The following is a 16,957-nucleotide window of genomic DNA, read 5'->3' on the forward strand; positions in this document are numbered from 1 at the left end:
ATTTTTATAAAATAATTGTAATACTGTAATTTTTATAAAATAATTGTAATACTGTAATTTTTATAAAATAATTGTAATACTGTAATTTTTATAAAATAATTGTAATACTGTAATTTTTATAAAATAATTGTAATACTGTAATTTTTATAAAATAATTGTAATACTGTAATTTTTATAAAATAATTTAAAACTATAATTATTCAATACTAACCTTCTCTACTAAACCTATTAAAGCCATATAGCATTACCTATTAATACTCAAGTCTCTGTATTCACTGTAACTCACCTAATGACCATTTAATCTGTTACAGCCTAATTAATCTTAAGTTAATTTTAAGTGTGCCTGAAATGCTCTGCATACAAGGGGCTTTTGGCATGTACACTCAACTATTATATTCCTTTATACAACTATATATCATGTCAAAATAAAATTATTATTATTATTATTATTATTTTAAATATATTTTTAAGGAAAAATTTATTTATTTCATGTCCTTTGATTATGACATAGGTGAAGTTGCTGAGTGATGTAACGTTGGACATAATGGCATTCACTGAACTGAAATTTACTCTAGAAAACTGGCATAAAGGCAAATCTGACATAAGCCAAAATGAAGTAAAGCAGAGTATGACTGGAATTTTGAAAAAAAATGTCACAAGTGGATTAATGAAAATGTCTATAATAACATAATATTCAACATTTAAGGTGCCCCGAGCAATAATTATTATTATTATTATTGTGTCTTCAACACTAGTAAGACACTCTGAGTGATTTTAATGTACCTACACACCAGAACAGTGTGTAAGTTTATTTAGGTACAGGTATGCATTACCTGGAGTTTACCTGGAGAGAGTTCCGGGGGTCAACGCCCCTGTGGCCCGGTCTGTGACCAGGCCTCATGGTGGATCAGAGCCTGATCAACCAGGCTGTTACTACTGGCTGCACACAATCCAACGTATGAGCCACAGCCCGGCTGGTCAGGTACTGACTTTAGGTGCTTGTCCAATGCCTGCTTGAAGACAGCCAGGGGTCTATTGGTAATCCCCCTTATGTATGCTGGGAGGCAGTTGAACAGTCTCGGGCCCCTGACACTTATTGTATTGTCTCTTAACGTGCTAGTGACACCCCTGCTTTTCATTGGGGGGATGTTGCATCGTCTGCCGAGTCTTTTGCTTTCGTTGTGAGTGATTTTCGTGTGCAAGTTCAGTACTAGTCCCTCTAGGATTTACTAGGTGTATATAATCATGTATCTCTCCCGCCTGCATTCCAGGGAGTACAGGTTCAGGAACTTCAAGTGCTCACAGTAATTGAGATGTTTTATCTCCGTTATGTGCACCATGAAGGTTCTCTGTACATTTTCTAGGTCAGCAATTTCACCTGCCTTGAAAGGTGCTGTTAATGTGCAGCAATATTCCAGCCTAGATAGAACAAGTGACCTGAAGAGTGTCATCATGGGCTTGGCATCCCTAGTTTTGAAGGTTCTCATTATCCATCCTGTCATTTTTCTAGCAGATGCGAATGATATAATGTTATGGTCCTTGAAGATGAGATCCTCTGACATGATCACTCCCAGGTCTTTGACGTTGGTTTTTTGCTCTATTTTGTGCCGGAATTTGTTTTGTACTCTGATGAAGTTTTAATTTCCTCATGTTTACCATATCGGAGTAACTGAAATTTCTCATCGTTGAACTTCATATTGTTTTCTGAAGCCCACTGAAAGATTTGGTTGATGTCCGCCTAGAGCATTGCAGTGTCTGCAATGGAAGACACTGTCATGCAGATTCGGGTGTCATCTGCAAAGGAAGACACGGTGCTGTGGCTGACATCCTTGTCTATGTCAGATATGAGGATGAGAAACAAGATGGGAGCGAGTACTGTGCCTTGTGGAACAGAGCTTTTCACTGTAGCCACCTCAGACTTTACTTTGTTGACTACTACACTTTGTGCTTTGTTTGTGAGGAAATTATAGATCCATCTACCAACTTTTCCTGTTATTCCTTTAGCACACATTTTGTGTGCTATTACGCCATGGTCACACTTGTCGAAGGCTTTTGCAAAGTCTGTACATATTACATCTGCATTCTTTTTGTCTTCTAGTGCATCTAGGACCTTGTCGTAGTGATCCATAAGTACAATTATGTATCAGAGTACGTGGTACCTCGAGATATGTAATTTTTTCATTTCAGAAGGCTGTTCGAGTGCTGATACCGAATGAATTTGTTCCTATAAGGAATAAAGTAAATCATATTAATCCATTTCAGACCCCCAAAAATATACATACAAAAGCACTTACATAAATACACTTACATAACTGTTCAAGTTTTGAGCTGTTCGTATCCCGAGGTACCACTGTATGTATAAAATATGCAATAACTTTAAAACACTTAAAATTTTGGAAAGTTTCCTGACATAGTCGAGAGATGCAGAGCTCAGGGAGGATGTGAGCAAATAGTGGTGCATGGATGCCGTAGTAGCAAATCAGAGAGCCGTATAAATAAATTTTTGGTTATAATTTTAAATGTCTTTATTAGTGAATCACTGTAAAACAAGGCCCTCCTGTACTAGTGTAGGTTGCCATAAGCAATAGCTATCTTTGTTTTGCTTTTAAATCTGATAGCTAGTTTATTATTATAATCAAGAGAAAGGGTTAAACTCAGAGGGATCATACACCACATGAAGAATGGGAGGTAATCAGGTTCAATCCAATATAGGGTAGGATAGGCTCATTTCCCTGGATCAAGAGCTCCTCACCAGTTTTACGACACCTCCCTTAAGGGAACTGAAGTTCATCTCTGAGACAGTAAACAATATGTGTATCTACAACACCATATACAGTGAACCCCTGCTTAACGATCACCTCCCAATGCGACCAATTATGTAAGTGTATTTATGTAAGTGCGTTTGTACATGTATGTTTGGGGGTCTGAAATGGACTAATTTACTTCACAATATTCCTTAAGGGAACAAATTCGGTCAGTACTGGCACCTGAACATACTTCTGGAATGAAAAGATATCGTTAACCGGGGGGTCCACTGTATTAACTTATTATTGTTCATTTCTCTGCAAACACAAGATGGTTTAGCAAGGAATAACAACGCATCTGTTCATACATAAATATGAATACAGTATTTGATTTGAATTTGAGTTTAACATTAAGGTATTAATAATTTTATTAATTTTTGGCTTGTGATTGGTCTCACCTTGCGCTGTCTTTCATCAGTCTCCTTGTTGTACAGATAAAGCATCCCACTGGCTGCCACACAGTGATAGTTCTTCACATTCCGTAAGAGACCTTTAGTTTTCTTCATAAGTATTCCATGTCTATCACATGTAGCTAGAAAAACCAAAGGCATTTTTAAAGGCTATTATAATATTTGTCTATATACACTATTAATAAATATGGAGGCACTGATTTTTATTATCTGGAGTGGTGGACAATTTTTATTTGATGGCCAGTTTAGTTTAATTTTATACACAGGATGATGAAAATCATTTCAGAACCAAGTTGAAAGTCACAGGACTGACAACTCTTTAAACAAGGCATAAAAAGACAGATTATATAGGAATTTAATTATAGTGACAATTACATACTGTATCTTAAACCTTGACTATTTTCTCAACCTGTTTAATTTGATATATACATGTACAAGAAAGTAACATAAAACTTGCCAAGTCAGTGCAGGACAGCACTGACTAGAGTAATAACTATGGAAATAGAAATAAAAGTACAGGTATTTTATGGTCTACCGTCTAAGTCCGCATGCTTTACAAATTGCAAGATTACATTAGGTGCTCCTTGACTTACAATGGGGTTACGTTCCAATAAACTCACAGTAAGTTGAAAATCTTTCTTTCAACAAACCAGCCATATCCCACCGAGGCAGGGTGGCCCAAAAAGAAAAACGAAAGTTTCTCTTCTTAAATTTAGTAATTTATACAGGAGAAGGGGTTACTAGCCCCTTGCTCCTGGCATTTTAGTCACCTCTTACAACACGCAAAGCTTACGGAGGAAGAATTCTGTTCTACTTCCCCATGGAGATAAGAGGAAATAAACAAGAACAAGAACTAGAAAGAAAATAGAAGAAAACCCAGAGGGGTGTGTGTGTATATATGCTTGTGCATGTGTGTGCAGTGTGACCTAAGTGTAAGTAGAAGTAGCAAGACGTACCTGAAACCTTGCATGTTTATGAAACAGAAAAATGGACACCAGCAATCCTACCATCATGTAAAACAATTACAGGCTTTCGTTTTACACTCACTTGGCAGGACGGTAGGACCTCCCTGGGCAGTTGCTGTCTACCAACCTACTACCTAGCTAAGTTGAAAATATTGTTAGTCAAATATGATAAATAAACCATACCACGGGCTGGATTTAAACCCGCAGTCAGAGAGTCTCAAAACTCCAGACCGTCGCGTTAGCGACGATTTCGTGAGTCATGATAAATAAATAAGTAAATAAATAACTACTGTCACTGAATATGTAAATAAACAAATAATTACTGTGGGTGTCCTGGAGCATTATTTAAAATAAGGAGAATCTTGAAGGGTGTGTTGTTTTGACGATGATATTCTTTCACCTGGGGAATAAAACAGTTCAAAAACCAGTCTTCAAACAATGCTAATTTTGACGATGATATTCTTTCACCTGGGGAATAAAACAGTTCAAAAACCAGTCTTCAAACAATGCTAATGTCATCAGGCTTTCTTTTTATGGTGATAATAGAGAGGAAGTGTATGCTTGTTCATGTTTTGAATGTTCTTGGGTTCTTTGAGTGGTAGATGACTACTGAATGTGCATCACTTATCGAACCATTGTAATGAAATATCGTCAGTCAAACCATCATAGTATGTCTTTCATTATTTGTAAATTGTTTGCAGTGCCCATTTTCATGGGACTTAGAGCCCTAAAGTGAAAACTAACCATAGAATTTTATTCAAAGTGTATTCAATGGTTTTCCATTGTTCAAATATCTTTTTCACTCTGGACTGACTTTGAATGCTAATATTAACCTGATTAGAGCAAGATTTAAAAAACACCAACCAAGCCCAAATCTTCAACAGAATTTATCATAACAGAATTTTGCATTATAGTAATTGCAAATTCATGAGTCAAGAGATCTTTATGATGTACCCTTCATATGGAAGATGCTATACATGGAATACCTTATCAATCAAAATAAGAAGGGGCCCTTCATAAGCCACAGGCATTCTGTTCCCATTAGTGCTGTACCACCAGATGTGTTGGATGTTTGGTGCATTAGGTACAGTACTGTATACTGAATCTTCAGATTTATATTTTACTCACCAATAATGCTACTAAAGGCCACAGCTTCAACAGTTTCCATATAAACGTCTTCAGCATCATCTTTCTCCTCTTCATCCTCTCGACTCCTCTCTAATGTCTCCTCAATAACTGCACTATCTCTCTGTGACACCATACACTGGGAAAAGTCAATTTTTTTTTATCTGCGATGTATGTATTGCACATCAATCTTTAGTTATTTAAATTTTACTTATATATCATATTTGTTGTACTGCAATTTTTTGTTTCATCCAGTCAAGATATGTTAAGCTGCAAACATCTTAGAGACTATTCATCCTGGTAGTGCACAGTTAGTCCAACCTGTGCAGTCAAATGCCTTATAAATGAGATTTTAACAGAAGCATCCAGAGATCAGTGATTAAAGTCCCAATAAACTGCATCAAATACTCCCCTCTCTCTTCAGTGATATAACCTTGATTAACTTGATTTACTGCGGTAACTCATGTGCTTTCCCACTGTCACCCGATACCCACAGCTCAGATCACTTTTCCCGCCTGCCATCTTACTTCTCACCATTTATTGCACCTGTTTTGAATTTTCTTCACGTAAACATTATAATCTTACACTGTACGTGGAATTCGTTTTACAATAATTTGAATGATTAATAAGGTCTTAAGGAAAATATTTCATCCACAGCTCATCAACTGGCTGTGAAATGCACATTACCTTCTTACTGAAAATTAATAAAATATTACAACAGCTGCATGAAGCTATAAGAAGTACTGTATTCACTATCAAACCAAATGTATTCTATATCCTGCTCCTATATGATTTACTGAAATTTATATATCCTACATCCATTGATTTTTAAACACACCAACAGTCTGCTACCAAATTTTTATGTGATTTACTTAATATACTATACATAACAACATACATACAGTGGAACCTCTACTTACAAGTTTAATTTGCTCGTTTGCAGAGTAAATTTTCCTCATTTAAATTAATTGAAATGGAATTAATTCATTCCAGTGGAATTCCAGGCACGACAAAATACTTCAATAATTTCCCTAATATCAACTTTACAGCTTATTTATCTATCACAATTCATCTAATAAACAATATTAATAACATAGAAACATGATATATATAATAGAATGAATAAAATACATGTCATTATGTATGTGGCTACTGGTGGTGACAGCGGCCATTGTTGTAGTTGGGGTTTATAGGGCCACCACAGCGGCCATTCCTGCTTCTGACTACTTGTGTAGAGAACCTAGGATAACTCAAAAAACTCAGACAGTGTGACTTACAATTGCTACATTTAACTGCTACACTCTTAAAGCTACACTTTGTCACTGACTCCTTCTGCTTTAGTATTGTACATATCGTAAAGTGGTACGTTGGTACTGCCTGGCCAAGTCCTTAACCCTCCACCTAGTTTTTTTTATCATTTCTGTAGTATATCTTCCATTCTATCAAATGAGACCAAAAAAAAAAAAGAGAATACAACCATAAAAACCATATTTACATATACTGCTAAGGGGAGGCTAATGACTGAGAAGTGAACTCCGTTATTTATGGTCCGATTTCTTTCATTTTTGGTGTACATTAAGAAGCATCTCTCCATCATACACTGCCCAAGTTTCAATAAGATAGTTCAACAAATAACTGAGATCCAATTCCCTAGATCAAGAGCAAGAGCCCCTCACCAGCATCTAGGAACCTCCCTTGAGGCCCGCTCGCATGTGGAAGCAAAAAACTGACCGAGCGACTGCTCATATCTGGAAAAACTCGCACGTGGATGCACTCGTAAGTAGAGGTTCCACTGTATATTAATGCATCCACAATCCTATATACTCTTAAGTGATTTTTGTCCCAATTTCTCATACTGACATCAAAGCAGATGTAATACAGTAGTAACTACTGGTATGATATCCATTGTAGGCCATATCATTAATACTGTACATATTTTGCATATAAACTTAACTGTAGCACACCACAGTCATGACATATTATAGGTAATTTCTGTCGACAAGTGCTTTTGGAAAAATATTAGAAAAATCCATAACAAAAAATTTAATAAAACACTAGGAGAGGAATAACCTACTAACTAGTAAGCAATTCAACTTTCAGTCTAAAAATTTCTGCAGTGTATACCAAATTAAATGACTGACAGTCACAAAGATTCTAAAATAAAATATAATGCAGAATACTATGGCTGGAACAATGTACAAATAACCCATACCTAGGAGACTGAAACTTATGACAGTCTCAGTCTCCTACGTATGAGTTATTCGTGTATTTTACAAGAAAAGCTAATGGGCAGATTGTATTTATCTGGATTTTAAGAAAGCTTATGACAGACTTCCAGATAAGAGATTTAATTTGAAAACTTCAGAACAGGAAAAATGAAAGACAGAATATTACAATTATAAAATAATAAAAAATGCTTATAGTGTTTTTCAAGAAGACACATTTGTATTAAAGATTGTTTTACATTTGTAGTTTCTTACGTGGAAAAGCCCATAGTTACGCAAAGAATTTCAGGCAGACTAAACTATAACGTGAGACATGTGACAATCAGTACTTTTTTTTTTTTTCAACAAGTCGGCCGTCTCCCACTGAGGCAGGGTGACCCAAAAAAGAAAGAAAATCCCCAAAAAGAAAATACTTTCATCATAATTCAACACTTTCACCACACTCACACATTATCACTGTTTTTGCAGAGGTGCTCAGAATACAACAGTCTAGAAGCATATACATATAAAGATACACAACATATCCCTCCAAACTGCCAATATCCCAAACCCCTCCTTTAAAGTGCAGGCATTGTACTTCCCATTTCCAGGACTCAAGTCCGACTATAACATTACATATATGTATTATTTGTGCCCCGGTGGCCTGGTGGCTAAAGCTCCCGCTTCACACACGGAGGGCCCGGGTTCGATTCCCGGCGGGTGGAAACATTTCGACACGTTTCCTTACACCTGTTGTCCTGTTCACCTAGCAGCAAATAGGTACCTGGGTGTTAGTCGACTGGTGTGGGTCGCATCCTGGGGGACAAGATTAAGGACCCCAATGGAAATAAGTTAGAAAGTCCTCGATGACGCACTGACTTTCTTGGGTTATCCTGGGTGGCTAACCCTCCGGGGTTAAAAATCCGAACGAAATCTTATCTTATCTTAAGTTTGCCCAAAATGTTCTGCACATTAAGGGGCTTTCTGCATGCGCACCTAAATGTCATTCACCTCTGTACAAACATTGTATCATGCTGAAATCAAAAAATTTTTAATCTTTCCACATTACATTACTCTACTGTTCTCCCAATATTACTTTAAACAATTAATTCCTTAAGTAAAAATAATGGATACTGGCAGAGGACTCACTTTATTGTCTTGGAAGTCTTCATAGTCTTCATCCTGGAAGATGTGCTGTCGGTTGAGGGTGTCGTAGCCTCCCCTACCTTGCCCCATCACAAGACCATCTCCACTTGAACTATTACTGTAGCTGTTGGAGCCACTGCTGCCACTGCTCATGCTCTCACTCCGATGTTGGACAACTATACAGGGCATAGTTTTCAGTGTGGTAAAGATGAGTTGCTACAAACATTTTTACAACTATGGTATGTACTGGTGTACAGTGGAAACTCTGGTCATGATCATAATTCATTCCAAAACTCTGATTGAGACCCAGTTTGGTCGTGACTCGAACCTAATTTCCCCAATGGATAGTATGTAAATATGATTAATCCATTCCAGACTCCTATGAACTGTATGGAAATATTGTTTTTTAAGATTTTTAAGCACAAAAATAGTTAATTATGCCATATAATTCACAGTGTAATAGTAAACTAAATGTAAAAACCTTGAACAACAGAGAAAACTAACATTGCACGAGTCCTAAGAGTTTTAAGCATAGAAAAAATAATCCAAGGTCGACAGAAAGATACGGTGAACCACAGAACAGATTTGTTAAGTACAAAGAAAGCCACTATCATGCCAGGGCATTTTGGGCAAATTAATCCTAATATGTACTTAAAAACTACTTAAGTCTACACAGGATAAGAGTGAATGAGAAGAAAAGGTGGGTGGAGTGTTGAAGCATCTATGGAAAGAAAAACATTTATGAGGCAAAACAACAAAAATGGAAAAGTACCAGAGCATAGTTTTACCAACATTTTTATATGGGTGTGAGGCGTGAATTTTGAATGCAGTGGTGAGAAGGAGGCTCGAGGCAGTGAATATATCATGTTTGAAGGCAATGAAGAAAATTCAGAGTACAGAAATTAAAACGATGTAAGGTCACCAAGGGCATATTTCAGAGAGCTGGGGAGAGGATGATAAGAAAGTTTGGGCATGTAGAGAAGATAGAGAGGGATAGGATGATGAAGAGGATGTATAAATCTGAGATGGAAGGCAGGAGGGGTAAGGGTTATTTCAGGTACAGATGGAAGGAAGGAGTAAAAGGAGCTTTTGAGTTGTAAGGATTTAAGCATTCATGGAGTAGGTTTGTGTGAGCACATTAGATAGGAGTGAGTGGAAACAAGTGGTTTTTAATAAATGTGCTGTTGGAGTGTAAAAAAGGTAGCTTTTATCAAGGGATTCAGGAGTTACTGGTTAGCTGGCCTTGGGTCCAGTTGAGAGGGGCAGTGGCTGAACTCTGAAGGAAAGGTGGGGGGATGTTGCAATTACAGGGTAAACTGCATTGTGATGACAGCAAATTTATGGAAAGACAGTGATTAAACGAACTGCAGTGAATGTGTTTTCTCCTTTAGGTCACATATCTTGGAGGGAGAAGGCTGCTGAAGCAAAAAAATATGGTACAGTAAAGGAAAAAAAAATTTTATGGCGCAGCGTATATATGTTACATATGTAGGTTGGTATGTATCAACATTGTATATATACATATACAGAATAAATATACAGTGGATCCCCGGTTAACGATATTTTTTCATTCCAGAAGTATGTTCAGGTGCCAGTACTGACCGAATTTGTTCCCATAAGGAATATTGTGAAGTAGATTAGTCCATTTCAGACCCCCAAACATACACGTACAAACGCACTTACATAAATACACTTACATAATTGGTCGCATTGGGAGGTGATCGTTAAGTGGGGGTCCACTGTATGTATGTATGTATGTATGTGTGTATATATATATATATATATATATATATATATATATATATATATATATATATATATATATATATATATATACTATATATATATATATATATATATATATATATATATATATATATATATATATATATATATATATATATATATATATATATATATATATATATATATATATATATATGTCGTGCCAAATAAGCAGAACTTGCGATCTTGGCTTAAATAGCAATGCTCATCTTGCCATTCAATAATTTCGCTAAAATCATTCTGAACCTAAAGAAAAAAAAATATTTCACTGTGTTTGTTTAGTATTAAATTACTTTAAACAAATCTAAAATATATTTAGTTGGGTTAGGATAAAATAAATTGTTCTTGTTATAATAAGGTTAGGCAAGTTTTCTAAGATTCTTTTGGAGCAAAATTAAAAATTTTTACATTAACATTAATGAAAAAAATATATCTTTAAACGTATAAGAGAAAATTTTAGAAAGGACTTAATTTTAAATGAGTTCCTGCTAATTGACCAGTTTTACATATTCGGCACGACATATACAGTGGACCCCCGGTTAACGATATTTTTTCACTCCAGAAGTATGTTCAGGTGCCAGTACTGACCGAATTTGTTCCCATAAGGAATATTGTGAAGTAGATAAGTCCATTTCAGACCCCCGAACATACACGTACAAACGCACTTACATAAATACACTTACATAATTTGTCGCATTCGGAGGTGATCGTTATGCGGGGCTCCACTGTACATGTATATATATAATTTATGGATTTAGAAAAGGCATATGATAGAGTGGATAGGGGAGCAATGTGGCAGATGTTGCAAGTATATGGAATAGGTGGTAAGTTACTAAATGCTGTAAAGAGTTTTTATGAGGATAGTGAGGCTCAGGTTAGGGTGTGTAGAAGGGAGGGAGACTACTTCCCGGTAAAAGTAGGTCTTAAACAGGGATGTGTAATGTCACCATGGTTGTTTAATATATTTACAGATGGGATTGTAAAACAAGTAAATGCTAGGGTGTTCGGGAGAGGGGTGGGATTAAATTATGGGGAATTAAATACAAAATGGGAATTGACACAGTTGCTTTTTGCTGATGATACTGTGCTTATGGGAGATTCTAAAGAAAAATTGCAAAGGTTAGGGGATGAGGGTGAGAGTGTGTGTAAAGGTAGAAAGTTGAAAGTGAACATAGAAAAGAGTAAGGTGATGAGGGTATCAAATGATTTAGATAAAGAAAAATTGGATATCATATTGGGGAGGAGTATGGAAGAAGTGAATGTTTTCAGATACTTGGGAGTTGACGTGTCGGCGGATGGATTTATGAAGGATGAGGTTAATCATAGACTTGATGAGGGAAAAAAGGCAAGTGGTGCGTTGAGGTATATGTGGAGACAAAGAACGTTATCTTTGCAGGCAAAGAAGGGAATGTATGAAAGTATAGTAGTACCAACACTCTTATATGGGTGTGAAGCTTGGGTTGTGAATGCAGCAGCGAGGAGGCGGTTGGAGGTAGTGGAGATGTCCTGTCTAAGGGCAATGTGTGGTGTAAATATTATGCAGAAAATTCGGAGTGTGGAAATTAGGAAAAGGTGTGGAGTTAATAAAAGTATTAGCCAGAGGGCTGAAGAAGGGTTGTTGAGGTGGTTTGGTCATTTAGAGAGAATGGATCAAAGTAGAATGACATGGAGAGCATTTAAATCTGTAGGGAAAGGAAGGCGGGGTAGGGGTCATCCTCGAAAAGGTTGGAAGGAAGGGGTAAGGGAGGTTTTGTGGGCAAGGGGCTTGGACTTCCAGTAGGCATGCATGAGCATGTTTGATAGGAGTGAATGGAGATGAATGGTATTTGGGTCCTGACAATCTGTTGGAGTGTGAGCAGGGTAATATTTAGTGAAGGGATTCAGGGAAACCAGTTATTTTTATATAGCTGGACTTGAGTCCTGGAATTGGGAAGTACAATGCCTGCACTCTAAAGGAGGGGTTTCGGGATATTAGCAGTTTGGAGGGATATGTTGTGTATCTTTATACGCATATGCTTCTAAACTGTTGTGTTCTGAGCACCTCTGCAAAAACAGTGATTATGTGTGAGTTAGGTGAAAGTGTTGAAGGATGATGAAAGTACGTATTTTCTTTTTGGGGATTTTCTTTCTTTTTGGGTCACCCTACCTCGGTGAGAGACGGCCGACTTGTTAAAAAAAATATATATATATATATATACAGTGGATTCTCAACCAACGATATTAATCCGTTCCTGAGAGCTCATCGTTAGTCGAAATTATCGTTTGTTGAGTTAATTTTCCCCATAAGAAATAATGGAAATCAAATTAATCCATTCCTGACACCCCAAAATATTGAAAAAAAAAAATTTTACCACATGAAATATTAATTTTAATACACACAAACTGAAGAAGACATGTACAATTACATGACGCTTTCCTTTATTGAAGATCTGGTGATGACTGATGGGATGGGAGGAGGGGAGAGTGTGGATGGTGTTAGTGTTTAGAAGGGGAATCCCCATCCATTAGGACTTGAGAAGGGAAGTAACCCCGAAAAAGGACTTGCCACCTCAAGTCCTAATGGAAGGGGATTCCCCTTCTAAACACTAAGACCATCAACACACTCCCCTCTTCCCATCCCATCAATCATCACCAGATCTTCAATAAAGGTAAGTGTCATGTAACTGTGCATGTCTTCTTCAGTTTGTGTGTATTAAAATTAATATTTCATGTGTTAAAATTTTTTTTTTTCAATACTTTTGGGTGTCTTGCACGGATTAATTTGATTTCCATTATTTCTTATGGGGAAAATTAACTTGACTAACGATTATTTTGACTAACGATGAGCTCTCAGGAACGGATTAATAGCGTTAGTCGAGGGTCCACTGTATATATATATATATATATATATATATATATATATATATATATATATATATATATATATATATATAATATATATATATATATATATATATAAAGAGAAAATGTATAAAATTGTCAGCCATATTAGGCACTTACTATTCATTTATGTAAATCTATCCTCTATGATATATTCCTATGTAGCAAGTACTCAGAAGAATGACTAACTGTGCAGATTGGCTTGATCCATAGCAAGGTAGGGAAGAGAGGCAGAGGAGCGAGTCCTGATCCTGAGGGTGGGGTAGGAGAGTGCCAGTGCCTCCAGCTGTAGTACCAGCCCACGACGAAGACATTCCAGCTTCCCACTCAAGGGCTCTCCCGGCAGCGCTTCACTCAGGAAGTAGTGCACTCCTGGCCAGGGCAGAGAGAGGGGTTTTAAATGAAGGTGTTTGTATTGTTGCATCTACAGTATTACACTGAATTAACACATACACATACCTCGTAACAATGTGGGTTAGAACTCTTTTATGAATATAATAATAATAAGAAGAGGGAGAAGAATAACTCACCAATCAAAAGGCAGGTGTAAAAACCCATTTAAGATACGTAGAACAAAAATAATGAAAAAACAAAACAAAACAGAGAATTGACTAGAAGGCCAAGGGATGAGTAAATTGAAGCATGGTGGGAAATACAGTGAGTTTGAAAATTACACTGAGTGTCAGAGCAAAAGATCGTACAAAACTATCGTGAGTCATGTAAGAAAAAAAAATCATTGTTAGAAATCAAGCAGCCAAATTACAAAAAGAATGTGGAACTACTAAAGAATAACAGAAACATTTGAGTAACTTTATAAAAAGATCCCTTGAGTAGTTCATATTTGAGTTTGCATGGACATTTCCAAAAGAGTGAGAGGGAACACTGCTCCAAGGAATACTAGCACATATAATGCTGAAGAAAGTGGTAAAGGAACACGAAATAACTGGATAAAGTTACGGGAATAAGATTGGACAAAATTTCATGCCGAATACAGATTGCAAACAGAAGAAACATACCGGTTACCCTAGCAAGATAGGGCGACCCCATCCCCCCTAGAAAAGGACACACCAACCTTGTGATCCGCATACATCATAATTTAAATGATTCAACAAACTGCATTATCCCCATCCCTCCTTCAAAGAGCATTTACTGTACTTCCTACCTCTATGACTCAAGTTCGACTTATTTCCCTACCTTGTTCACATTTCAACGACACGTTAAGCCATAAAAACCACGTCTCCACTCCAATTTGCTGTATGGCCCTTAAGGGTTTAGCGCTTCATTATGATTATAACAATAATAACCCACTCTGATTTAACATGCTCACACAATCCTGCTGGATGCTAAAGTCCCTAGCACTCAAAACCTCCTTCATCCATCCTGGGATGACCCTAGCCCCTCCTTCCTTCCACTCAGTTTTATACACTTTCTTGGTCATTATATGCTGCACTATCTTCTCTAATTGCTCAAACCATTTCATCATCCCTTCCTCAGCCATCAATCGTACCTTCGTTAACCTCGCTTGCAGGAATATCAGCACTGAGAGGTGCCAATATCCGATGCCTTCTCTCCGTGTCCAATAGGGAAAATTTACATTTGCGTCTTGCCTATTATTAACCTAACTGAAAGAAGATGAATGCATAACATGCAACAGTTTAAAATGCAAATAATTTAAAAAATGGAAAAGCTGGTTGGGCTATGGAGGTTAGTAAACTTTAACATGTACCTTACAGACAAATGAGTCAGAATTATAAATACAGTTATATGGAATCCTTTATTAGCGCAGTTTCGCCCATACAATGAGCTGAATGAAGCCACAAACAGAGAATTGATTGTAGCTTGATAAAGTTCACTGTGTGGGAGAAACGTCATAAATAAAGATTACAGTTTCATAAGGTTAGGTTAGGTAGAAGGTATATCTATACCGACGATAAATGAAAGGACGAGTGCATACAATTAGTACATCTTTATTAGATATGTTTCGATCCTGGGACCTTGGTCACTCCAAATGATTGAGTGACCAAGGTTCCAGGATCGAGACGTAGCCAATAAAAATGTCCTGAGTGTATATATACACTTGTGTCTTTTCATTCACAAAGTATAATAAAACATGAACAATGAAAAGTAGAAAACCACTTGGAGAGAAAATTAAAACAGATATAAAAGAGGTTTGGATGTTTTGGTCTCGGTCTGCTGAAGAGGGTCTCCGACAGGCCGAAAGATAGATTTCTTTTCGGCACGTTTTAACTGTGTATCTAAGTAGTGTTTCACTTTCTTGCCATTGCATAACAGTTCGTCTTCGCAGTGTTAATGAGGAGCGTATCGTTCGTAACGAATTAAACCCGGACAGTGTATTACCCACTGCCAGACCCTACCCTCCTATTAAGTAATTTAGTTATTGGCGGGTGCATATGCATAACTTTAAGATAATTTATATTCAAAGTAATATAACCAAACTTAAAATAACAAATATATAATTTTGCTGGTTGATTAGATCGAATATTTGGCTCAGAATAATTACTATGTAGCGATAAACTCGTAAGGGTTATACAGCACCTGGAAGAATGGAAGGCAATCTGAGTTGATCTAAGGAATGGGAAGGGTAGCTCTGGTTCCCTAGATCAAGAGCTCTTCATCGATATCAAGCAGCTTTCAATTTGGCCAGAAATTTCTGACTATAATGTTCAGTGTTAAAGAAGGAAGATGAGGCAGGAGGTAATGTAAAGTGTCAGGTACGCAAGACACTCCACCAATGATACAAGCAGAATAATACTCATCACTACAGAAATAAGAACATAAGAAAGAAGGAACACTGCAACAGGCCTACTGGCCCATGCGGGACAGGTCCATGTCAACCCCCGGCTTAGACCAATGGCCCACCCAGTCAGGTCACCTCCACTTAAGGAGGGAGAACGGCATCTAACCCAGTAGCACCAGCTAGTCAGGTCCAACTCACACCCACCCGCACCCACTCATGTATTTATCTAAAGTGTTTTTAAAATTACACAACGACTTTTATGAATTTTTTATGAGAGAGCCACAAAATTTGATTAACACAAGCCTATCCGATGTTATCCTGACACCAAATGACTTCGAACAGGCGATAAATAACATGCCCATGCACTCTGCCCCAGGGCCAGACTCATGGAACTCTGTGTTCATCAAGAACTGCAAGAAGCCCCTATCACGAGCCTTTTCCATCCTATGGAGAGGGAGCATGGACACGGGGGTCGTCCCACAGTTACTAAAAACAACAGACATAGCCCCACTCCACAAAGGGGGCAGTAAAGCAACAGCAAAGAACTACAGACCAATAGCACTAACATCCCATATCATAAAAATCTTTGAAAGGGTCCTAAGAAGCAAGATCACCACCCATCTAGAAACCCATCAGTTACACAACCCAGGGCAACATGGGTTTAGAACAGGTCGCTCCTGTCTGTCTCAACTATTGGATCACTACGACAAGGTCCTAAATGCACTAGAAGACAAAAAGAATGCACATGTAATATATACAGACTTTGCAAAAGCCTTCGACAAGTGTGACCATGGCGTAATAGTGCACAAAATGCGTGCTAAAGGAATAACAGGAAAAGTCGGTCGATGGATCTATAATTTCCTCACTAACAGAACACAGA

At 37.2% G+C, this 16,957-nt stretch overlaps 1 protein-coding gene across 1 annotated transcript in view; it reads right to left on the reverse strand.

Moving 5' to 3' along the window:
- The window catches only part of LOC128688614 (uncharacterized), a 105,003-nt gene that overhangs the window by 25,924 nt on the left and 62,122 nt on the right, over nt 1–16,957 (reverse strand). Inside the window, exons 2-5 of the mRNA XM_070084442.1 lie at nt 13,509–13,691; nt 8,658–8,830; nt 5,308–5,443; nt 3,203–3,336 (exon numbers count right to left, since the gene is read on the reverse strand). Coding sequence (XP_069940543.1) covers nt 3,203–3,336; nt 5,308–5,443; nt 8,658–8,830; nt 13,509–13,691 — 626 coding nt within the window. The remainder of the gene's footprint in view (nt 1–3,202; nt 3,337–5,307; nt 5,444–8,657; nt 8,831–13,508; nt 13,692–16,957) is intronic.

This window comes from Cherax quadricarinatus, chromosome 13, assembly GCF_038502225.1.
Source record: "Cherax quadricarinatus isolate ZL_2023a chromosome 13, ASM3850222v1, whole genome shotgun sequence".
In the NCBI taxonomy this organism is placed as follows: domain Eukaryota; kingdom Metazoa; phylum Arthropoda; class Malacostraca; order Decapoda; family Parastacidae; genus Cherax; species Cherax quadricarinatus.